This window comes from Pleurotus ostreatus, assembly GCF_014466165.1.
Source record: "Pleurotus ostreatus strain PC9 chromosome Unknown scaffold_3, whole genome shotgun sequence".
Lineage (NCBI taxonomy): Eukaryota > Fungi > Basidiomycota > Agaricomycetes > Agaricales > Pleurotaceae > Pleurotus > Pleurotus ostreatus.
Genome location: NW_023503158.1, coordinates 157,807 through 184,333, shown reverse-complemented (window position 1 = coordinate 184,333; position 26,527 = coordinate 157,807). Strand labels below are relative to the sequence as shown.

Here is a 26,527-nt window from a genome sequence, read left to right as displayed (position 1 = left end):
GCCCCACTTACCCCGACTTAATTCCTTTACGTTTTCATGTACCTCCGATGTAGTCCTGGTGGCAATTGCATTATCTCAACAACGAAATCTATCTTTTCACGCGTCATCAGACGAAGCTTTTCGAAGGGAATGAGTGTATAGTATAGGTACAACAAGGGAGTACATTGGGTTCGATACAACAGGAGGTCAGAATTGGAGGATCAATGAGAGGTTGGGGATAGCATAGTCAATAATGCAGCACCTAGTCCAGCGAGGTGGTGCAGAGAGGTAGAGGCTGAGGCTGAGGCCTGAGGGTCGGCGGTAGATCAGACGTCCACGAGAACTTCGGCTTGCCAGGAGCCTTCGGAGATATGATGGAGGGCGACCAGCACGACGCGTTTAATAGTAATCTTCGCCGGGTGAAGCTGCCAGTCCTGATTGGCGCACGGTTCATAGGCTGAGTTCTGCATTAAAAGGTGGGTGCGGAGGTTCATGGTGATGGCCAGAGATAGCATACCATCACAAAGCAAGATATAATCTTCGCAATCTCAACAGCCAGTCCAGCGCGTGTAATAGGGCCGTTTTCGTTATAAATTTGGATTGATCTCGTCCAGTTAACGTTCTCATAACCAGGCCACTGCAGTAGGTAATGTATAAGAGGCTATCCCATCGCCTTGATACAAAATCAACGTACAACAAGCCGGAAGGTGATTCTCTGGAGGCCAGTGTGTGCAAGAACCTTATCGTACGCGCCATCCATAGAGGCAGACATTCCGTAGTAGCCGCGAGAGAGTAATTCCGACACCGGGATACCACGCCCATGGCTGCCAATGATATTGAAGTAGACGGGTCGATATTTACCAGGAGATCCTACAGTCGCAATCCATTTAGAGTCGTGCGCGTATCCTCCAGGGAGATTCTTCTTCCAGAAACGAGAGAGATCTTCAGGGGTCACAGCGCAGCCGAGGGACGAGTAGGCAGCAACGTCCCTAACTTGGGGATGAATTGTGTTTATGTAGGGCATTCGGTATTGCTCGGAGACGTAGGCTGTCGACGATCCTGAGTTGGTACAGCGCGACTTTGCAGAGAAGGGTGATCCAGAAAGCAGTGTGGTACATTGGTGGCCGTGGAGAGGAAATTTATACGAGAATCTAGAGAGCGAGCGCGAGCGTTGACCTTAAGATGCAGTCACCTGATGGAACCAAGTACTGGCAGAATAGCCTATCTAGTGCACAATGAGCGTGAGCTGCCCCAAAATGCCACCACAAATTGTGGCAGACAGACGTTGTCAGGCCAAGACGCGTTGACCATTGCCCCAGTACAGGTAAATCCAGAGGGTGGCCAAATGTCGACCACACTTGCCATTGTGCAAGTGGCCATCGCCCAGCGGCTGTTGAAGTTGGATACCATGGTCAAAGGCCATCGCGGCCACTGCGGTGGATAGCAACTTGTACAATTGTACTGGCGCGGATATTCGAGGATTCAAGCGTCAATCTGAGAGTCGTCCGTTATAACGCCGCCTCGAAAGCGAGGGTGAATATGGTTTAGGAACAAGAAGTAAGTGTCCGGTAACCGCCGGCGTTCTGTCGGTGCCGGCGGGATCCACTCTGACTCAACACCCTTGGGTACATAAGAGACTGGATTTCGAGCACAAACCCTTTGCTTGATCGTGCAACCCCTACGTAGTAATAGCTCAACCTTTACCTTTCGCAGTGATCACTGATCTCAACCCATATTACTCAGGGTTTCATCGGTCATTTCCAACCATGCAAGCAGCTACCCAGAAGCATCGGAATTTGAACGAGATTCCCGTTGAACTACTCATCCCCGTCTTTGTATACCTGGCTGCATCGCGAGAGCAACTGTCCTGCCTCAGGTCTGGTCGCCAACATCCCGATGGAATTGCACTGCTACATGTTTGCAAGAAATGGCGACAAATCGTCCTCAGCACGCCTCGAATATGGACATCAATCATGGAGGATATGAGCCCTCACCTAATCAATCTCGCATTGGACTGTTCGTTGGAAGGCTCCCTCCGGGTTTTTCTTCGTCTTGGAAATAATGTTTGGAAAGTCCCCGAATATCAATCAGCCATATCGAGGCTCTGCGCTCAAATGCATCGCATCAGTCTTCTCGATATTCAACTGCGCCACGATTCGTCGACGTCATTACCACAACTTTGCGAGAAGCAAGCACCGCTTCTCGAGCGTCTCCGAATCGAAAATCGCTTCTCTATGTGGCAGCCAGTTCCCATCCCTACGACCATATTTGGCGGGGTACGCCCTCCCCGACTTCGCCACCTATTCTTAAGGTTCTGTCAACTTCCCTGGGATTCGTCTCTATTCCAAAATCTGCAAACCCTTGTCCTTGAGCAGAAACTCCAGAGCCTCGATCCCGCGCAACTTCTGGATTTCCTTCGCGCTACTGCCAGCTCGCTTGAAATTTTGACGCTGAGCGAAGGGCTACCAACACGATGGCCAGCTAGCGTGATGGAGGACACAGTGGCCCTTCCTCTCCTGCGAGAGCTGCGCCTGTTGGGTAGCAATGTTGACGCATGCACTTGCTTATTACGCTCCGTTGCCTGCAGTCTTTCCTTCTTGTCCATCCGCGCTGGAGTCACGGAATCGGACTTTGCAGCGTTCTTCGACACCTCCGCCCACCGCCTTCGCGGCTCCATCGACACGTTGAAGATCGATGGTGATTATGTCGAAAACTTCCACTTGGAAGGCTACGTCACCACTGCTGGAGTGCGACATTCGGTATTCAATATCATCATAGTCCAGGCAGGTGACGGCTATCACGAAACGCCACCCTCAGAGTCCGTCGTAGCTGGGTTGAATCGTCTCCCTGTATCTGAGGCTCGTGTACTGTACCTGGCCGGCGGCCACCACGTGCTGGAGGATCATGTTGTATCCTCCCTGTACGCCAACCTATCCAAATTACGTATCCTCGATGCGGCGTATGTACTACCTGGCGACAACTTCATGAAGGCTTTCGGCGGGCCCGTACTGCCGCCCATCCCTTTCCCGTATTTAGAGAGGATCCAAGTCCCGCAGGAGAGTCTACCTCACGCTCAAGCCGTCGCGGATGCCCGAAAGTCGGCTGGAGTCCCCATCATCCTCGAAGCACGAGATCCATATGCAGCACCTCCCACTGACCTACACGATTACATAGCATGCTTGACATGCTCCCAAAGGGATTTGGGCTGGACCAATTGACCGGGGAGCCTGCTCTTCTGCTGGATGTTGTCCAGATGCTGAAGGATGTAACGTTGAGGATAATGGAAACGTGTTGGAATTGCGTCTGTACCCCGTTCTACCGTCAATTGTATACTAGCAAGCACCTTTGGCGCTTCGACTACCTTGTTTGAGGGCAGGATTGGTAGTGGACCTCATGCGAGGTTATTAGGATGAAGGGGAGCTTGGTTACACATTCGTGGTGCTATGCAGGAGTTGAAGCTTTCAAGAACGCGTGGAGCTCAGAAAGGCCGAAAGTTTTCTATCATCAATGACCTTGTGGCCTTGCAGGCGGGGTAACAAGCAAGGTAAGTTCTACTGGGATAATTTGGGGGGGGGGGTCCTCATCAAATAGCCCAAGTACGATGAAGAGGTATTGGTTGTGCGCCGCACAATCTACACAAGCGTGATACGCGTGCCTTTGCCAGACCATTCGCTTATCCAAGTTCCTATTCCTCCGCCTTGAAACAGCCCAATACGTCTGAACCTGCCATTGAAGTCCTGTGCCAGCATGATATACACGTTACTCCCCCCTCCGTAGCCCTCATACGATCCACATATAGGCATACACACGCCCTCCAGCTCTTTCACCCCTGCGAACCTTCGCATCAGATCCGTCGTGTCGAGGTGCAGGGGGTCTCTGTCTCTGCCTGCTCTATATGTCTGCTCGAAGACCCGCTGCGTCCTCGCCTCGTCGGTGTACACGGCGAGGTGACTCGATTCTCTGACCCAACGGTAATAGTATAGCATGCACTCAATGTCGAGCTCGGCCGAGCGGAGTGGCCCTGTGGAATCCTCGCCCGGAGGTTCTGTCACGATCCGCGCGTCGACAATACTTATGAGCGGCGCGGGGAGGCTACTGTACTTCCCCCTCAAGATGTTCAACGTCGTGTTCCCCCCAGCGACCGAAGCCCAGCTCCAGGTTGGAGCATACGACTCGCTGTAACGAACCTGAGCGCCTTCGCCTGTGTTTGTTATCCATGCGAGATCGGTGTAGATCATGCGCTTCCATAGCCCAGCCAAGTACGTGTCGCCATTGATTTCTCGGAAGGTCTTGGCGATGCCGGCCATAGCGATGAGTCTGTCCGACTCCTTTGTGAGAGCGCAGCTCGTGTAGATGCCGACGACGGAACCCCACTGAGAGTGGAACATTAGATCTGAGGACTGCCGCGCAGGGTGCAGATTCCCCGACAGCGCTACTTGCTTCTTGACAAGGTTGAGCCTTGCAGTCTTGTAAACTGTCGCAGTAGCTCTCAGTCCCCCCTCAGGATCTGCCTCGCACCACATGCCCTCAAGGCACTCCCAGTAGATCTGGGTCTCGGCGAAGTGGACAACGCGAGGGGCGAGGAATCGCTCCTGCACAACCCAGCCGCGAGTGCTGAGGGGTACGCCCTCGACCTCGTCAGTCCAGACGGATTCGTTCCAGAAGATATACGAGCCTTCGCTCACCCCTCCACTGCGTTCCAAAAGCTTCACATCCGCCTTGAAGGGAAACAGAAGCCGTGCGTCGAGCTTCCTGCTGCGGAAGAGGCCGCTGCTACCAGGGTCCGAGGACGCGGCGGCGGCAGAGATATTGCACAAAGAGTGCCGATACACATCCACCATTGCCTGGGCCTCCTGTTGCCACTCGTCAAGGGAGTCTTGGAAGATGCACAAGGAGTCAATCCAGATATATCTGTAGCCCAGACGGTGGACCAGCAGGACTGCATCGCGGAAAGTCGGTGACAGGTCGTCAATGCGTATGCCATTGCGGAACTGGTGCTCCGTGGTAGAGAGAAGCCGTACGATCAGCTCTGGGTCGCCCCAACGGTGGGAAAGTGTCCAGTAGACGGGATATGTCCCCGCGTGCTTGGCTTCGATTTGGCTCCTGTCGCGCAGATGAACGGTACCGAGCTCAGCCTTGTCGACGTCAAGGGCCCTGCTAGGGAAATAAGCCCCTTCCGAGCTGGGGGGACGGCAGTATTCGTGGTTCTTATTGCAGGAGGAGATCCATTGCTGGATTGTCTGTAGAGATTGGCTCGATCCTATGTTGGGGTCGAGAGTAGACCAAGGATGTGCATCGAGTTCGGTCCACGGGGGCTGCGGAGGCGAGCCTGCGCGGCCATAGGCGTGGGTCGGAAAATCCGCCTTCTTCCGCAGACGTACTGCACAGGTAGAGTATGAATCTCCTTCAGTTTGGCAGATATTTCGAGATCGGTAGCAACACACCAATGAGCCTGAAATCAGCTGCCCAGGGGCACACTACGTAGAAGAGTATCCTTTCCTCGTAGTAGTAGTGGCAGTATATCCGAAACCCATCGAGGGCAGCAGACTGGCTATCTACAGGTAGCACCTTAGTCCAAATCCAGGTGCAGATGAAGCAGCCATCTTCCTTGCTGGCCACGAAGTCACCGTAGCTCTGATGATGGTAGTTATCGAAAGGGACGCCTTTACCCAGCTCTACGAAGTAGTCCTCCTGTTTCTTGATCTTTTTCTTCCCGCTCAAGCTGGCTGTGCATGTATCGCATATTTTACCCTCGAGCTCGGCGAAGTCCATACTTTGTGGATTTGACAATAGGCCGTGATCTAATCGAGCCTAGGAGCGCTCAGCGTACTATAACCACAACCGAGAAGGAACTTAGGGTACCTTGTGGCAGTCAAGTCAGAGGTGAAGTTCGGGAGTCAATACGGAGGCGAATCTAACGCACAATCGTCGAATCGTGACACCGATTTTTTTGAATCTGTAACGTAGGAGGTACTAGATAGCCGCCGCTAGTGACTAAAAATACCTTGCATGACTATACAGCGGCTTTATCCGACCAAACAGTAGAACAATCGTGAAGGTTGATGCATTGATGATGCAAGCCAAACTCTACATGTTGCGTGCTGTCAGTGAGGTATATTAGGCTTACAACAAGCTATGATGTTACAGATGAAGCTAGATGCGTAACACAGGAGCGATCCTATGTATACAGAATGAGCGAGATTTGGCTGTGTTTGCGCAGTAGTTCCGAGTGGCGTCCAAAAGGGATGCAACGCGAGGCAGAGGGACGAGGGGAGGCTTTGAGGAAGCGCGGGGTGTCCAGGAAGAGTCGGTCATATAAGATTATTGCCACATTGTATGACCACACCAGTCCAGGACCCGCTTCCCTTGTGCTTGAAGAAGCCTAGCAGGTCTAGTGACCGTCAAAAAGGCCTTTCCATATCTCATCAACTGGTATATCCTGCTCATGACCTTCAGACACTGAAATCGCATCTGTGAAAGGCTAGGCTACTTACGGATGTTGGGGGACTTGTGTGAAAATCATCCGTATGGCCCGAACAAGCACGAACAAATAACTTGAAGTGAGTTATCATCAGTGTTGTACGGTCGGTGACCAGGAGTGACTAGTGACTAGTCAAGGCCAGAAGTACGGTCAAAGGTCGGGAAAAGTCACTGACCGTTTCTGACCTGACCTTAGATGAGTGTGGGAATCGGAGTTAGTGCCACATATTCTGAACCGCAAGCTTTCCCCTTTTTCCCCTGACACGACCTCCTAGCACCCTCTCCCAACGATTATACCACTACTGTAAATCATCGAGCCAATATTGTAGCGATGTAGGACTAATAGAAGCACCATACATACTACTCATCATCCCCCAGATAGAAATAAGGTACAATGATTCATGGTAAGAATTATAATTGACAGTTCCACCTATCAGTCCATCCATGCCTCCCAATCGTTCCTGGTAGCGAGAGCTCTTCATGGACCATTTCCGAGCGAAGTTGAAGTACGATGATACATTTCAGGGTGATAAACCCAAGGCAATAGTCCTCCAAACATTGGATATCTAGCTATCAGCGCAGCTCTTCCCGCAGCTTTGATGAGGAGCTCGAGTTGTATGACATGCTCAATTTGGATGCATATGGCGAGGTCGACAACCAGGTACTTGATACTACGTTAGATTCAATTTTATTATCATAATAATTACTGTTTAAACTACCCCCTGAAATCCCTGGCCTCCCTTGATCCCCTAACTGAGCTGCCTCCGACCGTGGAAAAGGTCAGGTCAAAGTTAGGTCGTAAGGTCACTGACCTTTCCGACCTTGCGACTTTTCCTGACTTTACCCTGACCTGCACAACACTGGTTATCATCACATCTACAGCTACAGCTGTAACATCCCACTAATCCATTTAAGGTACATTATATTCAAGACTTATTAGACGGCTCTAATAATCTACACTATCGACTTCTTACCAGGAACACTGTCTGAAAACTCGGCCATGAAAGTGGGCGCCAGTATACACGATCTTCCCGTCGAATTGCTGGTCTACATCCTAAAATATATGGTGGGAATGCCAGACAACCCACGGGTTGGAGGACCAGCATTTTTCCAAGCATGCTTTCTCACTCGCATTTGCAAGAAGTGGCGGGATATCGTCATCAATACCCCTGCTCTTTGGTCGACCTTCAATGGGAGTCTGACTACCCGCGCCATTAGTCGTGCGCTGGAACGATCCAAGAACGCCCCTCTACAACTTTTCCTTTGTTACCCTGTCCGATTCAACCCCGAACTCCAATATGCTATCTCAAAGCTCTACGCTCAGACAAATCGCATTGATATCCTAGAACTTTGTATCGACGAGCAAGTCTGGCCGTCATCATTAACCCAAGACCTTTGCAAGGAGGCGTTGTTGCTCGAGCGTATCTGCATGCACCGATTTATCCCCACTCTGCGACCTGTGGTTGTTCCATCTAGCCTCTTCGGCGGAGTCCGCCCTCCTAAACTTCGCCACCTTTCCTTGCGGTTCTGCCAGGTACTCTGGGATTCACCCTGGCTTCGTGATCTACAGGTGCTCGAGATAGAGCTTGGGGCCGCCCAGCAACGTGTAGGCTTTCCGCAGCTCCTGGACGTATTGCGCGCTATGGAATCCCTGGAGGTCTTGACGTTGAGCGGATGCCTGCCTGTTGAGGTACCCTCGAAAATCTTGGACAACGCGGTTACCCTTAGTCGACTACGCAAGCTGACCTTGCTGTCCGCTGAAGCGGATACATGTGCTGCGTTTCTGCACCTCGTGGATTGTGCACCATCCCTACTGCGTATACGCGCTGAAGCGTCACCTTCCAAACTCCAACCGTTCTTGGAAGCATGCACCCAGCGGCTTCGTTCGAACCGCGTCAATACGTTGAAGATCGATGGGACATACAGGCAAGGCGCCAACATCCAGCTACAAGGATTCTACGCTACAGATGTCGAGCGGCCGCGTCCTGTGTTCGATATCCACGTAACCATGGGTATCCGAGAGCCCCCTTTGCTGATCGTCTCGCTTGGAACAGATGTACTCCCAATTACCGACGTCCACACGCTGCACCTTTACACAAATGCAGTCTCGTTGGACGAGAGCTGCATGTCTTCCCTATCCAAAAACCTTCCCAACTTGCGAACGCTCGATATCTCGCACGACGCCGATCTTCATGCCTGGATCGCGTTCGTGCTGGCTGATGTGCCCTTTGCGAAATTGGGAAAGGTGCAGCAGCCAGCTCTGTGGATGCCTGATCCTGAGGTTGTTCTCGATCTTCAAAAGACGATAGAACAGGAAGTAGTGTTCGTAGAGCGGAGCTTGGATGCAGGTCCACCCCGAGATTACGACCATCGTTGGGCCATGGACTGGTAGTCTCATATTGCAGCTGGATTTATCATATATTGGAAGGCGATTAACGTGAATACAGGCGCAAACTCCCGTTGCTACGTAAAAAGTGTGGCATGTAGATACGACATTCTCTCTATATCGGCGACTGACCTCGCAGGAAGATGGATACCTCCCGAGCGATGATATTGTGCATCTTGGAAGTCGGGTGCAGGCCATCCACGAGAAACCCACTGACGCCTGACCCTCTTTTCTCTGCGCCGAATTCGTACTTGTCTGGGTTGTCCATAACGTCGTGAAAGAGGTCCCATGCAGAGAAGATCATGACAGTGGCCTCGGGATTGGCGGTGGCAAACGATGCCGCGCCATCCTCCAGGAGTTTATTCCACGTCTCGTAGTCCTTATTGGGTAAGTTCTTGCCTGGGCGCAGATGAGTAAGGGGAAAGTAGGCGATTCAGTTCCGATGTAGGGCTGATGTATGGATGCCATACCACGGAAGCGTCCGACAGGTGGCACATTGATTAACAGGAAGTTACGCCCGCCGGCGCTATAGATTGCATCTTGGGCTTCAAAGTAAATCTTCATGGACGCAACGAAGCGGTCGGCCCGGATCAGTCTGATTCTTGGATCATAGTTCAATAGGGTTATCTCTACACATTGATCAACTCACGCGCAGTCGTTGATTCCCACCCAGGTCACTTGAGTAGATGTTGTAGACATTCAAGGACGTCGGATAGGAGGGAGACGCACTGAAGATTGTATCGTTTGAGTTCCATCGTGCCCATTCAGGCTTCCACCCAGCAGACCCGACGCGCAAGAACCCATCATTAACCTGTTGCACCACTCCGTGTACAGTCGCCCCTCCCTTTGCGTAATCATACACGAGCACCGGAGACGGTCCACTAGCAGGATCCTGGGAGGCGCTCTGAGGGCCGTGCTCGGTGATGAGATGCCCTACCCAGTTCGCCTGCCCGTCTTCGGCGTACGTATACCCTGGGAAGGGCACCCCGAGTGGATGTTCCGAGGTCGGGTGAGGCGATTGATTGGAGTACCCAACGTCACAATACGATGCACCGCTGATAGATGAGTTGTGTTTATATATCGAAGGAGTATACGGACCGTTGCAAGGAGGGAGAACAATCAGCTTCTACTAAATTGCCATTGATTAATGATAGTGATGCAACAGGCGTACAATACGACGATGTGCTTGAGATCAGGACTGTATCCCGGCCAGTATTGAGCAATCCCAAAGACTGTCGAGGGAAATGATAGTCTAGAGGCTGGGGAGGCCATGCAGTAATTGGTTTGAAGGGGAATTCGCCCCTCTCTGGTGTTGTAATTTCAGATTCCGCGACGTAGGCGCTTACGCGCGGAATCGCAACGCGTTCAAGAACCAAAATGCTACGTTGCTGAGGGATAGATGACTTCGCAGGTGAGATTGGACTCAGAAGGACCCTTGATAAGATGATATGTTCATGGAACATTACCACAGCGCCGAGTGTCATCATTGCAGTCCCTGGCTCCTTGGAGTGACAAGTCGCCATGCGCTACTCCCGCGTTATCGACTCCCAAACCCGAGTCGAGACGTATCTCCAGTGCAGTAATCTTTTAGGCTAGTCCGCGTCTCGAACTAGCGGTGGCCGCTGCCACTGCCATAGCACGGGGAACGGGGAACGAGGGAACGAGAGCCCACATGGTGCTCCGACTGCGGCCTATGCTTAAACAAATCGCGAGCTGGTAAGTAAGGGGAGTAATGATGACCGTACTTTTTTGTTCCGTGCTTTTCGAGGAAATGACACGTTCATCTTGCTCTCATCAATGAAATGTTGATGTACAGATGTTGGCGCGCAATCGGTGCGGTATCGGTGAGAGAATATCGACCAATTGACTGGCCTGACCGAAAGGACATAGGCGATATCTCCCGGGACGGGTGCCTGCGAGTGAGTTCCTGAGTGCTTTTAATAGCCAACATGGCGCAACAATGTGTTAGTTCATGCAAAAAGACATGTGGTGAATAATAGGCGCGCGACATACCGTTGCTAGTAGCGGTTGAATATGATCGATTGATCATTCGTCTTGTGGACTATTCGCAAAGTTTGGAGGTCCTGAAAGGTGCAAATTAAATGCAACGTACGCGTGGGAGTGTCCGCTAAGGTGGGTCAAAACACTCGAGCGCAACTTGACCGCACGCGTCGGTTGAGATCCATTCCTTGGCCGAATCCATTCAAGTACAAGGTGCCATCAGCTCCCCGGCACCAATCTACGTTTGCAGAAGAGAATAATTGGCCACCATTCTCGGGGATTCGTAGCCTGGGTATGGCGTCAAACATGGCCTCCAAGTAGCTATTAATGGCGACTTGTGGGCGCCCACCGTTGGGTTTAAGACAAGTCTCCGCTTGGCAACGGTGTTGCATGAGGTGCAAATCGCGGAAGGTTTTCTGCATTGCATCACGTGACTGCGCCTTATGGACTGGTGCGCGCTCATCCTGCCGTCTGACAATTTTCATGCTACTACAGGATATTCGCGTGGCCGTTAATATGGTTTCTACGCGCCACCGAGTCTCGAGACTACGAAAATGCTCCATGTTTACCCGGCTCGAAGTTGACCAGATTCACCAATCATGAGGAGAACATATCATATCCCCACTTGGCCTCCGGCATCGGTGGATCTGGAGCAAGTGTTTTCAGATTCCACGAACCCATGGATTCTATTGCCAAGATCAAGTTACCGCATGGTTAGTCCCATGCCACCCCTCAAGCTTATCGACAGAAGCCCCATGTAGCAGAGAAGCAACCCAGTCTTATAAGAAATTCGTGGACCATTCCGGCTTTCTGTACGCTTCTTCCCCAGAAGACCGTCCTCTTGTTGCATCATGTCGTCTCCAGATGCCAAGGTTCACCCCACCGACAACAAGGTCTACCCCCATGACAAGGAGGTCGTCGACCAAGCCCTGGACCGCGTCTCCTCAATTGACGAGAAGAATATTGAGGGCGACGGGTCGAGCTACATCGATGGATCTGAGGGTGTCACCCAACATGATTTGGATACTTTGAGACACGTAGCGGATACTCTGCCCTACACGGCATGGTTGGTTCTCATCGTCGAATTTGCGGAAAGGTTAGCATCTTATCTTCGGGCGCTGAAGGAATTATTGACCGTTTGCTTTGCAGATGGAGTTACTACGGTACTACAAACATCTTCAACAACTACATTCGTGCACCTCTTCCAAGAGGCTCGAAGGATGGTCGTGTCATCTTTGATGTGGCCAACGGTGTCGCTGGTGCCCTCGGTCAAGGTGTTCAGAAGTCCTTTGCTCTCCGTAAGTATACGTACTCCTTACATGGTGGTATCCTCTGACGTTATATTTAGGTACTGTGAGCGCCCCACTGGACTTCATTCTCATCTGTTGCTGAACACCTATCTAGTTCAACAGCTTCTGGGTGTACGTTACCCCCTTCCTCGGTGGCATCCTTGCCGACACTCTGTGGGGGAGATACAAAACCATCATGATCTTTGCTTTGGTCTGCTTGTGAGCGCATTCCCTCGCCATGGCTTCTATCATTTATCATTCAATCAATTTCGAAGGTCTGGCCACATTATCTTGGTTGGATCCGCTTCCCCATCTGCACTGGCCCAGCCGAATGTATCCCTCGGCCTTTTGGTACTGTCGATCACCATTATGGTGGGTACATGTCCATCCTGGCAATAGTTCTTCCCGTTGACCTCCAATACGCTGTAGGGTCTCGGTGCTGGGTGCATCAAAGCCAACGTCTCTCCAATGATTGCCGAGCAGTACACAGGTCGCTTGCGCAAGGGTGGGTCATCAAGTCGATAACCGTGTGTTTAACATCCCTGACTGTGTTTCAGAAACTCTTCCTTCGGGCGAGGTTGTTATCAAGTCGCCCACTCTCACCATTCAGAGTATCTACCTCTGTGAGCATCAAGCGTTAGGTTGATTCATAGTTGTCTAACATACCACTCAAGGGTTCTACGCCGGTATTAACTTGGGCTCTTGTGGTGCCATCTCGGCTTCGTTCCTCGCTCGTGACAACGGTTACTGGACGGCGTTCTTGGTCCCCACATGTATCTTCGCTTTGGTGCCATTGGTTCTAATTGCTGGAAAGAACCAGTATGTGAAGACCCCTCCCCGCGGCTCCGTTATCCTTGAGGTTCGTATCCCGGTTGAATATGTCGAGCAAGCGGCTAATTTTCAATTACAGAGTGTTCGTGTCATCACAATGTGCATGTCCCACCGCTGGTCCATCAACCCCATCCGCACCATTCAGAACTTCCGCTCTGAAGGATTCTGGGATACTGCTAAGCCTTGTATGTCTTGTCTGGTACTAAATTGGTAACATAGCCTGACATGATTACACTAGCATTCTACGAGCAGGGCAAAGCGCCTGTTAGAATTACTTGGGACGACGACTTCGTGGGCGAGGTTCACCGAACAGTCAAGGCTTGCCAAGTTTTCCTGTTCTTCCCCTTCTTCTGGCTTTGTGAGTTCTTCTTTGCGTCGCTCAGCCACCGCCGTATTTATCCCTTCTAGGCTACTCTCAGATCGACGGAAATCTTGGAACAATGGCCGCTGGAATGACGCTGCACGGCACACCCAACGATCTTATTCAGTGCGTTCTTCATTGTTCTACGTGGGGTGACTTTCTAACCATCCATGTAGGAATTTGAACCCCATCAGTATCATCGTTATGATTCCCATCTTCGACAAGATCATCTACCCGTTCCTCCGCCGCCGTCACATTAACTTCTCCCCCATCAAGCGTATCTACGCCGGTTTCCTCGTCGCTGGCCTCGGTGAGCTTCTTTTCATCAACGCCATCAGACCCCTTGCTAACCGGCCATGCGCTTGTCAGCCATGCTTTACGCTGCTATCCTCCAGAAATTCCTCTACGAGAAATCCCCCTGCCACGACAACGAGCCCTCCGCATGTGTCAATGCTGATGGTGACCCATGGCCAGCTCCAGTCAACGTCTGGGTTGTCTCTGGACCATATATTCTTGTCGGCATGGCTGAAATCTTCGCTTCTATCACCTCCCTCGAATATGCCTTCACCAAGGTAAATTCCCTTCCTATGGTACAAGACGTTGTACTGAGCAAACCACCATTAGGCACCCAAGAGCATGAAGTCGGTGGTCATGGCTTTCTCCCAGTTCCAGACCGCCCTTTCGTCCGCTCTCAACTTCGCTCTCACTGCAGTCAATGTCGAACAGAAGTTCACATGGCTCTTTGGTGCGTTCGCGGTGACTGCCTGGGTCATCGGCACGATCTTCATGATTAGGTGTGTATATTCGTGTCCATTGACTATCGCTTGTATTGATAACCCTTCCTATCAAGCTTCCGACAACTGGACCGCATGGAAGAGCAACTGAATGCCATCGGTACAGGACAACGCGACGGCTTCAAGGAAGAGGAGCACTAAACTCGTCATTACCTCACGTTCTTGCTATATCTTGGGCCCATCTTGTCATTTGCTTTCGGGCTACTCACGACTCGTGCTCGCTACATCCATGCTCATATTATAATAGTTTCCCTGATAGTGTACAACAATATACAATTGGAACACCCTTTCGTAGGATCAAGGTCGTGTAAGGTACACACATAAGAGACGCAAGAGGATAATAAATAGAGAAGGCGAGGTAAGTATCAATCTATCTACGAGACAGAACCACTGCTGTCGATAACACGCCCACGAGTCCTGCAAGAAGGCCAACGACCGTCCAGCTTGTGTAGACGTCGAAGTGCTCGGCGACGGTCGATGTATTCGTGAGTTTGAATCCTCGAAACGAGTATAGTACAATTCCTATCACGAAGGAAGTGACGCCATAAACCAAGAGGACGAGCGGTAGGGACATGATGATGTTACGGCTCTGTGATGCGAGTTAGACCACGCCCTAATTTCACCTGCTACGCAAGACTCACCGAAAGCGCCACCATGCCCTCGCCACCACCTACTGCAATCGATATTGGGCGCTCCAGATCTGCCTTGTATCTGAATAGCGCAACAACTGAGGCAGCCATGCTAGTTGTGGAGCAAAGGATCGCCACAAGCGCCGTAACCCGCGCGATACTATCCAACCCTGGTAAAGAAAGGAAGGTTACAGATGCACTTAGGACAATCGCAGCCTTCCATCAAGAGATTGTGGGTCATGCGAGTAAAAAAGCATATCGCTTGTGCTCACCACAAGACAAGTGCAGGCCCCCACCACAATGATTGGAGCTCCATTTCGGATGCCGCTCTCTTCGTCGAGGCGATGGTGCTGGGAGCGATTGAAAAAGAAGTAAGGGATGCCCAGGCAAAGGCAACTCAGTACGAAGTCGGAAAGAGCCTGTCGGAAAGGAGTCTTCCTCCTTGCCTTGGCCAGACCGTCTTTTGCAGCGTCCTGTGGCAAAGGCCTATCCGGCCGGAAGTACTCTTGGCGGGATTGAGCTGAAGGGACGTTAGGTCAAAGCAAAAGTAAGGGTAGTCGGACTTACCGACGCGAAGGAGAATGCGAGACACAATGCGAGTGTGAACGGTATTTTGGAGGGCCTGATCGCTGGGGTTGTCTTAAATGGATTTAGGAGGGAACCTCAGGTTTCAATCCATCTAAAGCTCACCTCCGAAGGAGCGAAGAAGGTTGGTCAGTTCGTTGCATTCCTCTTGAGAGAATGGAGGAGGAGGTCCCTGCGAGCGAGGAAGAAGACGGTCTAGCATGCCCAACAATCAATATCGGACTTGGAATCGACATTTCGTACATTGCTTACCTGTATAAGACCAGGTCAAAACCTCGACGGCCTCCGTCTTCGCGTTGGGGGGAAGGGTGACATGGGCCGGATGGGCTTCCATGAACGACCAGTACCTGTATTCTACATCAAGGCCTGAATGGATCGTTGAGACTTGACTTTCAGCTAAGGAAAGGCTACATACGGTCTTCATCTTCGATGCGGCTCCCGTCACGGCCATCGGGAGAGTTATACGTCAAGATCCTCCGCTTGTGGTCGATCCAGCATTTGACGAAGTCGTCCTTGCCACCTTTCTTCTTGGACTTGACGCCGCTTTCTCTCAGCCAAATCTCCCATCCGTTGGAGGCGACGGTCCCGTATCCGTAGCTCGAGCCTCCGTCTTTGCGCTCCAAGTACTTGTTGACGACGTCGAGGTTTTGGATGTTGCGGAGGTCGATGTCCGTGGTGACTCGAAGTGTAGGGTGAACATAATAGAAAGACGAATCGGGCAATATATATTCGATCCAACCGAATTGGTGGAGAAGAGGGTGGGTAGTGTTCCGACTGGAGACGTCGGCCACTGGCATTGGAGATATACCAGCCATAGAAAGTGGCTGTGGAGAATGGGCACGGGAAGAGAGCAACGGTCTCGTTTCGCTACATCCGTGTTAGCACGGGAAGCATAAGTGATTGAAGAGGACGTACTCCATCTCATGTTCGAAGTGCCCACGAGCGCTTGGTACCAAACTGTTTGTCGATTGATTTGGGATAACTTCGTGTACTGCAGGTAGCGGCATGACCAAAGTTCCGAAGACATCGTTGTGAGACTCTGCGGGGAGCACGCGAGGCTGCTCTGCAACGTATGGACTGTGGAACTTATGAGACCGGATGTCACACGACATAGAGAAAGGAAGAGGACAAACTTGGGCATGACAGCAGCCTGAGGCATATGGGGAGGGTCGGCGAAAGGATCCTCTGCGGTCTCGGATGGTGCCCTTTGAACGATCCATCTTAAGATGAAATGTATTCTCAAAATAAGAATGCAGACGTACTTCGAGCTCACGCTCACTGATCGACTCCTTCTGCCTTCAGTCGGACTCTCGACGTAGGTTCGAATTGGGGTATGGACATCACCGTTGGTACTGGGTGCTCTGGAGCCAATGTCCACTACGATAGGCGTGTTGACGATCTTGACGTGTTTCTCTTCTGCTGGGGCATCTGTGTGAATAGCTAGGGATGCTCGGCTTGACTTGGCGGTGAGGCGGCCTTGCGTAGGTTGACGCATCGAGGAACGGCTAGATGGCCTTGTGACGCGACCATTGCCTTCATGTGCAGGTACTGGCATTGGCATGTACGCCGTTGCCGGGTCTCGCGGAGCGCCCCATGGATTCTCGTGAACATCAGCAGCGATTTCTTCCATCATGGGACTATGGATGTTGTGGATGTCTCTTTCGGGATCGGGGGAAGGATCCAGAGGAATGGCGACTGGTGCTTCGGTAGTGCTGCGTTCCGCGGTGATGGGCAACGCGAAGTAAGACGACGATCCCGCTTTGGATTCATCGACGATGGAGAGAGGTGGTTCTGCAGCGGGCAAGATGATTGGCGTGTCATCGGTACCGATGGCCTCCTCGATGTGGTCGTCCTCTTTGTGAAGGACTGGGGTGTCTGCTTCTGGTGCGAGTAAGGGTTCATGTGCAGTCGGTGCGGTCGGTTCTGCGACCTTCTGTTCATTGGTCATCGTTGACATATCTTCTGGTTCATCGGTGAAAGCGCCTGGGCCAGCCGCTGCCGAGGAAGGGAGAATGGAGGGAGGTACGTATTCTGATTCTGGCTTTGCGACCTCGTCCTCAACTGGAGGCGTACTTCCTGCTGTCACGGCGGATTGAGCTAACGGCGATGGCCCGACTGGTGCTTTTGACGCTGCTTCTTCCTCAGATGCGGCGGCCTCCCGAGCAGGGCTCTCTGCGATAGGGCTCGGTACATGGGACTGCTCTGCAGTATGTACAGGCGGTGCCTCCAAAGAGGTGCGGCCTTCTGAGAGATTTGATTGGGGAGGGGGAGAGCTGGATGCGCCGGTATCGATCCGATGCAGAGAGTTGTTATCTCCTTCAGACGATGCACGGGAAGGCGTACCAGGGCGCGAGATCGACAGAAGTGTGGACGAACGTCGCACGGCGGCGCCCATGCGGCTGCGCAGGGATTTGCTCATGATGGATTATTGAGACCAGTACTTGGGTGTACTTTGAGTTTCGATGGTAGCAAACGAGGGCTAGGAAAACGAGTGCTAGTGGACTGCAATGCCTAAGTGGCGGGGAGTTGTGAGGCATCGACTGCGCTAGCAGGAGGGTATTATCTACTTTGCCAGGTGGTTTCATCGAGGCAGACATGTTGTTCGCTCCGATGGTAAGATGAATTGGGGTCACCGTGAAGAGGCGTGGGGGATCCCTTTCCCTGAGATAACTAACCTCTTACACGTTCCACAGCCGCACTTATCGTGCTGCCTCGTTATTATCAGACAATGAATGTGTGATGCACGAGGCGATTATGATCGCTTAAGTCTTCGGGAGCCAGGAATGGATAATCTAGGCAACAAAAGGAATGCAATCAGCGAATTCTAGCTGGAACGGTGATCAACGCACCTCATATTGCAGGTCAAACCTGTGCTACCACGGGTAGGACACAACCGCAGAAACATGAGGCTGCTGAGAACATCTCCATTATGCAAGAACGATGCCGACTCAAGAGCGTATATTTGAGGGGCTATCAGAGCGGCGATCGTGAGTTGACGTTGATCAATTTGTCTCTTTTTGTTGAACCGTTGTCGTTGTCGAAGGCAGCAGAACTTCGCAACCCCCTGTGTGAGTCCTGTGATCGAATCAGGTCCTCTACAGGAGCCCCTGAATGCGCGAATAAAATAGGTTCACGATATATTGAATTACAAGATGATAGGGCGAGGATATTACAGCAAGATAAAGCGAAGAGATGGGAAATACAACGACAGGAGAGTACACGATATAACAGATTGATGAAAGAGGATACGGCAAGTTCAACTGGAACAATATGCTGGTGTGCAGCAAATGCAAATTATGTTCGAGGTCTTTCAGGACCATGAGCGGGACCATCCCCACTCCCAACAGATAGCAAATCATCGTCATCGAACGATCCGAAACTGCTCAAATGATCGCTGGCGTGCGTAAAAGAAAGCTCCGATGGACCCGAAGAAGCAGTCTGCAAGTCGGAAAGGAATGACATCGAGGAGGATGGACGCGAAACCAAGTCGCCCTCGTCTGAAGAAGGAGCGCGAGCAGTAAATGAGAGGGACGGTATCGTTGGGGAGAACGCCAAAGGTGCGATAGGCGAGTTCGGAGAAGATATGTTGAGCTGAGGCTGAACGGGGGAGGTAAAGGTAGATATGCTTTGCATTGGTGAATCGTTGGGCGAGGAAGTTCCAGACGAGGGTTCACGACCATATGATAAAACAGGGGGAGGGGAAGCTGCCCCAACGATAGGGGATGGTTGATGTGTTATATTACTCGGTTCCCGTGCTGGGACATTTGAGTAATAGGATGCGTGAGAGAAGGGTGTCGAAGACCGGGACCAGCTCCCAACGCTGTGGGCGTCAGCGTTCAGATCCTGAGTAATAGTGCCTTGATTTTCGAAGCGCTTAGCCAGGTCGATCTGCTGCGCAACCCACGGACCAGCGCTGAAAGAAGGCGTGTCGGATGATGCTGAAGTGTGGGATTCTGCAAGAAATGTGGGGCCCGTGCTAGGCGATGCTGTGCGCAGCGTCGATTGGGACGGCTTGCGGGGGAGCGCTGTAGTGAATGACTGACCGACATTGCGACCGATTGAGGATGTCGGGGTGGACGGCTCGGAGTCGCCAAAGAGAACGTGTGTGGGGGTTATTGTAGAATAGGGGATAGAGATGTTGGACTAGGCAAAGCGTTAGCCACAGTTCGTTGTACCTCTGATATCAAAACGTGAACCAACCTCGTCTAATGTATTGAACGACGTCGACGCAGCAGGCTTCCTTTGCCTGAGTACGTTTGATCCCGTTTCGCTGCGCCATTCTTGCAGCTCTTTAGCGACAAGATTCTCGAGCTCGAATGAGGATCGGCGGCCCCCTCTCTTCTTATCCCAGCCATCATCGTTGTCAGAGCCCTCGTCGCTGGAATCGTTTGGCTTGTTCCTGCGGGTCCTACTCTCAGGGTGCTGAGGGGCGGAGACTGGCCCCTGTTTCCTTAGTCTACCGGCCTTGCGGCGTGCGATGAACTCCTCTGCCCAGAGCTCTATCTTCGGAGCGATATGGGGCTCGTATACGAACTATACAGCCATCTCGTTAGTATCGCGATGTTACTAGGAATGATGAAATATCTAGGCACCTCATGGAAGGCGTATCCAACGGCTGCTACGCCAACGAAGGCAAGGATGTAGACACCTGGAGCTGGCATGATGATGGACCTCGCAATGTACTGGTATAATTGCAAGGTAGTAGCTGGTAAGTAGCAAAGGGGCGCTCGCCCAGATGCACAGCAATTCGATTTGGTAATAGATGTCCGGGATATACTGAGGCCGCCGTAAAGCCGGTCCGCATCCATCCCATTCCCCGACATCCCGCCGGGCGCTGCATCCTCCTTATGACACGACATTATTTATTTCTTCAATGCCATCCAACGTTTTGTACGACTTATAGTGTTCAGGATGGTATACGAAAAAAAAGAATAATAAGCAAGGTCGACTGGGGAACATGGGAAGTAGAAGAAGCGATGCACGCTGCCAAATTACGTCTTTGATTGACTCAACTGCGCGTTCGAGATGGAAATGGGGTGACTGCGCGGCAGCGGCTAAATGGCCCCCTCGAATATGTCTGCCTTGTTTCCCAAGTAGAATACAGGAATTTGGTCAAGAGGCGCGTCTACGACAATCCTTCTACCGCCCTCGCCCATGGGCGTATCTGTCCACCTGCGCCGGTGAGGAGTTTGTATGAGCTTACGACCACCCGCTAATTAAGTAACGAGGATAATACGTACCAGTGGGTCCAGCTAAGCCCCTCCTCGATCATCTCAGAAGTCAGGCGAGGGAGGTAAACCTCTTGCACCAAGGCACCTTCCGTCCCTACTGGCGCAACCAGAATCCGAGGCCCTATGAGAACTTCAGTAAACAGAGGGATGAAGGGAGCATCGAGAGTACAGGGTCCTTACCAAACATGAATTCATGAACGATCAGAGGGTCGTTGACCGCAGTACCGTTGACTACGTTTTCGTCTGACAAAGTGAAATCGTAGTACAACGGCCTCATGATTGTTCTCCCTGTGTCTTGGAGCATTTCGAATAGTTGTTTCACGTATGGTATCAGTTGATATCGAAGGGAGATATACTTGATTTGGCGTTAGACTACAATGACGGGTACAATTTATATTTATTTGCTTACATTTTTAATGATCGCGAAGTTGGCATCGCCGTATGACCAGGGCTATAGAGTACGAGTCGCAGCATTGTTAGATCGACGAGATATGATAGGCGAGAGGCTCACTTCATTGGGACAAGGGTTGGCGTGTGGTGGTGATGAACTACGCGCCAGGCTACATGTCCTCGTTCTATCTATGCCTGAGATCCTGAATGATGCAGAAAGTTGCAAGATCATACCCATGGACGCGTGTCTGAAGATTGTCTTAGTATCTTGAAAGTCAGATGCACACTAAACATACAAACGGTAGGAATACTCCCATTGAGAACCATCTCACAAATAACTCTCTCCCCTGAGAAGATACGTTATCAGTTGCCCGCTAGGAGGATAATAAAGTGTCACACTCACGGAATCGGTATCAATATCCATACCTGCGAAGCCACCAATATCTAGTGTCCAAGCAGATATACCGGACGCAGCGACAGAAACGCCCGAAGTAATCTGTTGCAACAATACGTCAAACCGGCTATCTGTATCACCGCTCCAGAGATATGAGCAGAATCGTTGGCCGCCAGCAAAGGTGCTCCTTGTTAAGGACATAAATTGGCAAGAAGCTGGCGTTGGACCAGTATTGCTGTTCTCTGTGAGGTTTTGGAGACCTTCGTCGATGGCTTGTTGGTGGAACCATGGGTACATTTTGCCTGTGCCTTCCTGTGTGCCTATGAAATATTGTGCAAAGGATCTGGGGTAAGGGATGGCGCTGATGTTTTGTCCGTCTAAATAATAAATAAAAAGGCGGAACCTGAGTGAAACGGCTGTGACTACTCACTATTTTCGAAGGGCTCGCCCAATGTGCCACCTGTAATACCGCAAATGCCTATGAGCGCGTGAAGCGGTCGGCAGCTACTACTCACCATCCGCCTGATCAATCCAAAAGTTGTGTATTCCCTTCGAGAAGTAGCTCTCATTTAATTGCCTCCCTGTGTATGATGAGACCAGAGACACTTCTCATCAATTAGTAGTGAAGACCTCACATAGAAATTCGCGAGCAGCCGGATTGGTGGAGTCAATCAACCGTGTGTATACGCCCTCGAATGAATCCTGCACGCCAGGCCCATCCCTGGCGGTAGCCAAAAGGCCTTCCTCTTGCAAAGTATTGTAATTTACGGAGAGGTCTTCGACACTTGGCCACAGCGAAACCATGAGCTCTGCACCAGTAAGTCGCTTGACTTCGTTCACCATGCTCTGGGGGTCTGGCCAAAATTCTGGATCGAACGACCTGTTATCGCATTATCATATGACGCTTCCGACTCTTTGAACCACGAGAGGGAGAAGATGCGTACCAATCGCCTTGAAACTTCCAGTTAAAGAAATCTGTAGAAACCGTTAATACCTTCGGACTTCAAACGTTGCTAAGATGTACGTGCCGATAACGATCAACGAGACATTGACTTGCTCGTCATGGAACCGCTGCGCCAAATCAATAACTTGAGATTGGTTGTAGTATCGCAATTTGGATTGTTGATAGCCGAGGAGAAAGTCCGGGGGCGTAGGCTGTCGACCTGCGGGAAATGGGGCTAAGTTGAGGGACTGCGAATGAGTGGAGATAAAGTGGTCGAACCCGTTACCGCAGTATATTGTTGCTGAAGGGAGTCGTAATCTCCCGGGAGTGCAGTCGTTCTGGAGGTTTTATGGCCGGTTAGTACAGTTTAAACCAATGTCAACAACGTTCTCACATCCAGTAGTCTACGACGTTTGCTTCGCTTGCCACAAACCGAGTGCGAATCGGGCTAAATTCTGGTCACGCTTAGAGAAGGGCAAGCTTCGCGAAGAGCGCCGCGTACCGATTTGCCCCTGGCTGGGCATGTTAAAGAAGTGGAGATATCCCTGCGGAAAAAATTTCGATGAGATGTTGAGTCCGTAAGTCAGGGTTTCCCTACCTTGTTTGACATGTATACGGGCAACCGCACGTTGGAGTTGAAGTTGACAAAGTCAATGACCTGACCTTTCTTGTTGACAGAGTGATCTTTACAGCAGGCTTGCTGACCGACACCATAGAATTGCTCGTCCGGCGTGGACGTAAACGAGAACTGGGCCTCAAAACTCGCAGCACGGAAGTCCTGACGATAATACCGAGCCTGGAGCGCCTTGGTGTCCGTATACTCTGAAATCAGCAGAGTTCTTGACCCGTTCTGCTCCACGCGAAAGAATGAGATGACGCCGTGGAGGATGTCCGCGACGAGATCGCCATTGCGAATAGTTGCACTTCCCATGAAAGGGACTTTCACGTCGTGCGCTGCGCCCTGCCCCCCTCCTGGACCTTCAATAGGTGGATCTAGGAGCGCAGAGAGCTCTTTTCCGGAAGGGTCACGCATGAGGCTTGCCCGAACTCGAAAGGCATGATTGCCATAAGGCTATGATATACATTAGAGAGCACTTGTATGGTCGAGAACAACTTACCTGGATGAGAACACGTTCAAACCCGTTTTGTAAACGTATACCTGTCGAATTAGGCTGGAAATATGGGCTCGTACTGGCAGAGGCGCTATTCGTCGCGGCCCCCAGAAGAACTGCTAACAGAAGAGTGATCATGGGTGAAGAGGCAGGGCGTATAATAGCTTCGTTTTAATACGGTAGCTCCCTTCCAGGGTTGGTTGCTTGGAGACAATTTCGAAGACATCGTGAGTTCAACTTGCTGAGGTAGCGTGTGCTCACGCCGACAGGTTAACAATGGTAGAAGAACGCACACCTTAGTTGTCATAATGAGCAACGTCTGACGCCAATAACCGGTGAAATCCGGCGGGAAAGTTCTGAAAATGTCGCACAAAGTGTCCGAAGGTTAAGATTTGTATGCCTCTGAAGATAGCTAGCGTGACAATTTGACCTTCTCGGTGACCTGGTAGTGGTAGACGCTGATAGGACGGCTATAGATGGCAGGAGACGGCCTGAAAACGGCCCTTGGCGGCCCGTTGCTTATTTTCCTCAGACCGCCAGGATCAATCGAAGCGTACCTCCCGTCGAACTGGGAGGCTGTAGCAAGGCCAAAGTCAAAGTCTGAGTATACTGAGACGAAGTTTGCACAAATTGAGATAATGTATCAGGAATAGCAGTGTTTTACAGCCTTGTGTACGGATGATTCCGGTAAACGTGCTATGAGTGAGAGATCCGATGATACAAGTGATATTACAGGAGGAAGTGTTCAGTAACAAGTAACTAGGGACAGAAAATACAACATATGAGCCTGAAATTCATCAAAGGGACGGGATTTGAATGCGAGAGACTGAGGAATCCGAACTTGTGATCAACGGTGCCGAGGCCATTTATCCGCTGCTCGTGGACGTGTAATTTTCTCCCAGCTCTTCGACAACGACTGGCATGCAAAGTTCTGACGAGTCGGGAAACTGAACAGTCAAACGCCCAGCATCGAACGTCACTCGGACCTCTTCAGCCTACCTCAACAGGTGAGCTCCTCATTTACCCGGGAATTGGATGGAGAAAAGACGTACCTGGAGACCCACAGGGAGCTCTATCTTTGCTTCCATGTAATTACTGAGCTGGGATGGGCATTGGACCTCATTCTCCCTACTCTTTCCCTTGTCAACCCTTTCACCACGAATTAACAGATCACCCGCGAGAAATATTGTCTGGATATCGGAAGGAGTGAACCCTGGGACGTCGACAATGATGTTGTCGCCCTCTAGAATTGCTGATCCGCTTTGACTCATGTTCAATCTCGTATCGAACCACTCAATTATGTAAGACCATCTAAGAGACACCATGGAACTTACCTGTTCGATGCGTATATCGGTGTGGCATGAATGGAAGGTTGCTGGGAGTGGGTGGTGGAGGGCGACATGGCTTGAGTTGCACCCAGTACCTCTGGCTTGGTATTTGGCCCTACTTCCAGTTTGCGCAAGTTTCAAGTTTGTTAATACGAAGGGTACTTACCATCAATGTTCCCGTCGTCCCCTTGGCTGATGTCGGCGAGGCTGGAGCTTCGACTCATTGACTGGCTAGTTGAGCCACGGCGTACTCTGGGGGCGGACTTGGGCAGTACTGAAGCAAGTTCATGATATATAAGTATAAAGTAAGGGATAACCTACATCCTCGGTAGATATTCTTTCGGCGCATGTTGTAGTAATAGTTTCTAAGCTTCTGTTAATGGCTCTTGTGAGTCTGTTCCGTGCCAAGTAAGCGTCAAGGCACACCTGCTCTATCTTACGATCTAATTCCCATACTGATGACCAATCCCTCAGTAAGGACTTCCAGAATTTCGCCCTCTTATCTCGGTCGCCGATAGTATTGTTGAAATCATTGTATCGATCAGTGATGAAGTGGAATTGGGCCGGAGTAGACCACTTGAGCAGCTTGGCTCTCCCTTTGGCGGGTTGGTTGTGCCACATTGGTGTCGGTGTTCGCGAATCGTGATACGTGTTGAGAACTACCCAAGTCTTACAGGAGGAGAACAGGGGTGAGATTGAAATAAGCGCTGATCCTGCTTGGTCAACGAATCAATACAGTATCTCCTTTCGACTTTTTGTTTGCCAATTAGCGCACTATAATCCACGTCGCGAAGACTGAAGTGCATGGCGCGACCGCGAATTCGTCCCGCGTCGAACGGTATGATCGATGGATAAGCCACTATTTTTCAGATATTTCCCAGTGTCCCAAGAACATGTTTGGCAGAGTACAGTGGGTGGATGTTGTGGGAAGTCATACTTCGTAGAAACTAGTGCTGGTGCAATACCGGTGGTTGGATTCGGGCCCTCCAAGGCACAGCAAACTTGACCTTCTCGGAGGGTTCCACATGCCTTGAGGCTCACATTTGCCTACCGTTTCGCAATGTCTCTGAGTTTGCGCTTTGTAGCCCACACGGCTGTTTCATACATTTTTGATGTCGTTCTGCCCGCCGCGTTGCCAACACTCAGAGGTAGCTTTCACTGCATAAACTATGCCGTTACTCATGGAGCCTACTCAGAACTTTTTCGCACCTGGGATACTCATGCGACGATGTTAAAAGCGTGTTGAATGCCCTGGCGGACGCTCCTGTCCCGTGGGTAGAGCTTGTACATGAAATGTGTGGCTGGAAGCTGTAGATAGCACACTTCAGCGCTGGTGACCTTGAGATTAACACAGTCGTTGTGGATTCTTGATATATATTGTAACACTAAGCTACGACGGGCCTTGAGTTTGAGCAGCGGCAAAATTCCAATAACCTCCTGATCTTGGATGTCGCTACTTCGATGGCTCTTGGAGTGGTACATCTGCTGGATACGAGGGGCCGGTACATGGCTTTTGTTACAACAGGGAGGTAATTGAGAGAATGAATCTGTATGCTACGATCAGAAGGTATTGTACAGTGCTCTGAATTGTGATGTAATGCAACATGTAGTGATGCACGAAAAGAGACACCGAAACTTGCTCAAAAAAGCTTTCAGTCTCTGCAGCTAATCACAAGGGATGAGGTGGCTCACCTTTCTGTTTAGTATTGCAGTCTTGGTTCAGGACGAAGGATTTCAATTTCCCGGGGTGTCCTGTCTTCCGTTGGACAGGTTATTGTCAACAGTCCGTTCCCC

The 26,527-nt window shown here is 51.1% G+C and overlaps 10 protein-coding genes across 10 annotated transcripts; 3 read left to right on the top strand and 7 right to left on the bottom strand.

The window, feature by feature from the left end:
* Positions 1-305: 305 nt before the first annotated feature.
* PC9H_004490 (uncharacterized protein) lies at positions 306-1,003 on the bottom strand (the record flags this gene model as incomplete). The annotated part of the gene is made up of 3 exons (XM_036774074.1): positions 306-443; positions 497-616; positions 674-1,003. The coding sequence occupies 3 exons, from the start codon at positions 1,001-1,003 to the stop codon at positions 306-308; spliced, it is 588 nt and encodes a 195-aa protein (XP_036632576.1).
* A 742-nt stretch (positions 1,004-1,745) lies between these two features.
* Positions 1,746-3,197, top strand: PC9H_004489 (uncharacterized protein; the record flags this gene model as incomplete). Its single annotated transcript, XM_036774073.1, has 1 exon — positions 1,746-3,197. The coding sequence occupies one exon, from the start codon at positions 1,746-1,748 to the stop codon at positions 3,195-3,197; it is 1,452 nt and encodes a 483-aa protein (XP_036632575.1).
* A 414-nt stretch (positions 3,198-3,611) lies between these two features.
* Positions 3,612-5,751, bottom strand: PC9H_004488 (uncharacterized protein; the record flags this gene model as incomplete). The annotated part of the gene is made up of 2 exons (XM_036774072.1): positions 3,612-5,359; positions 5,424-5,751. The coding sequence occupies 2 exons, from the start codon at positions 5,749-5,751 to the stop codon at positions 3,612-3,614; spliced, it is 2,076 nt and encodes a 691-aa protein (XP_036632574.1).
* Positions 5,752-7,459: 1,708 nt separating this feature from the next.
* Positions 7,460-8,851, top strand: PC9H_004487 (uncharacterized protein; the record flags this gene model as incomplete). Its single annotated transcript, XM_036774071.1, has 1 exon — positions 7,460-8,851. The coding sequence occupies one exon, from the start codon at positions 7,460-7,462 to the stop codon at positions 8,849-8,851; it is 1,392 nt and encodes a 463-aa protein (XP_036632573.1).
* A 109-nt stretch (positions 8,852-8,960) lies between these two features.
* On the bottom strand, positions 8,961-10,117 carry PC9H_004486 (uncharacterized protein; the record flags this gene model as incomplete). Its single annotated transcript, XM_036774070.1, has 5 exons — positions 8,961-9,244; positions 9,316-9,446; positions 9,495-9,522; positions 9,575-9,900; positions 10,017-10,117. The coding sequence occupies 5 exons, from the start codon at positions 10,115-10,117 to the stop codon at positions 8,961-8,963; spliced, it is 870 nt and encodes a 289-aa protein (XP_036632572.1).
* Positions 10,118-11,697: 1,580 nt separating this feature from the next.
* Positions 11,698-14,262, top strand: PC9H_004485 (uncharacterized protein; the record flags this gene model as incomplete). Its single annotated transcript, XM_036774069.1, has 14 exons — positions 11,698-11,942; positions 11,996-12,148; positions 12,259-12,354; positions 12,411-12,507; positions 12,565-12,640; positions 12,693-12,758; positions 12,810-12,994; positions 13,046-13,151; positions 13,205-13,324; positions 13,375-13,453; positions 13,504-13,637; positions 13,697-13,899; positions 13,952-14,121; positions 14,178-14,262. The coding sequence occupies 14 exons, from the start codon at positions 11,698-11,700 to the stop codon at positions 14,260-14,262; spliced, it is 1,815 nt and encodes a 604-aa protein (XP_036632571.1).
* A 229-nt stretch (positions 14,263-14,491) lies between these two features.
* Positions 14,492-17,754, bottom strand: PC9H_004484 (uncharacterized protein; the record flags this gene model as incomplete). The annotated part of the gene is made up of 9 exons (XM_036774068.1): positions 14,492-14,710; positions 14,763-14,966; positions 15,023-15,270; positions 15,318-15,389; positions 15,441-15,530; positions 15,588-15,701; positions 15,751-16,202; positions 16,251-16,412; positions 16,469-17,754. 9 exons carry the CDS (start codon positions 17,752-17,754, stop codon positions 14,492-14,494), a joined length of 2,847 nt encoding a protein of 948 aa, XP_036632570.1.
* Positions 17,755-18,629: 875 nt separating this feature from the next.
* On the bottom strand, positions 18,630-19,996 carry PC9H_004483 (uncharacterized protein; the record flags this gene model as incomplete). The annotated part of the gene is made up of 3 exons (XM_036774067.1): positions 18,630-19,478; positions 19,536-19,868; positions 19,928-19,996. 3 exons carry the CDS (start codon positions 19,994-19,996, stop codon positions 18,630-18,632), a joined length of 1,251 nt encoding a protein of 416 aa, XP_036632569.1.
* A 393-nt stretch (positions 19,997-20,389) lies between these two features.
* PC9H_004482 (uncharacterized protein) lies at positions 20,390-23,543 on the bottom strand (the record flags this gene model as incomplete). Its single annotated transcript, XM_036774066.1, has 17 exons — positions 20,390-20,507; positions 20,576-20,687; positions 20,747-20,921; positions 20,976-21,017; positions 21,078-21,159; positions 21,257-21,303; positions 21,360-21,727; positions 21,781-21,810; positions 21,866-21,931; positions 21,986-22,230; positions 22,295-22,325; positions 22,379-22,513; positions 22,573-22,631; positions 22,688-22,748; positions 22,796-22,838; positions 22,892-23,365; positions 23,412-23,543. 17 exons carry the CDS (start codon positions 23,541-23,543, stop codon positions 20,390-20,392), a joined length of 2,220 nt encoding a protein of 739 aa, XP_036632568.1.
* Positions 23,544-24,271: 728 nt separating this feature from the next.
* PC9H_004481 (uncharacterized protein) lies at positions 24,272-25,539 on the bottom strand (the record flags this gene model as incomplete). Its single annotated transcript, XM_036774065.1, has 7 exons — positions 24,272-24,400; positions 24,458-24,665; positions 24,740-24,848; positions 24,900-25,007; positions 25,055-25,106; positions 25,160-25,449; positions 25,509-25,539. The coding sequence occupies 7 exons, from the start codon at positions 25,537-25,539 to the stop codon at positions 24,272-24,274; spliced, it is 927 nt and encodes a 308-aa protein (XP_036632567.1).
* Between the last annotated feature and the right edge of the window lie 988 nt (positions 25,540-26,527).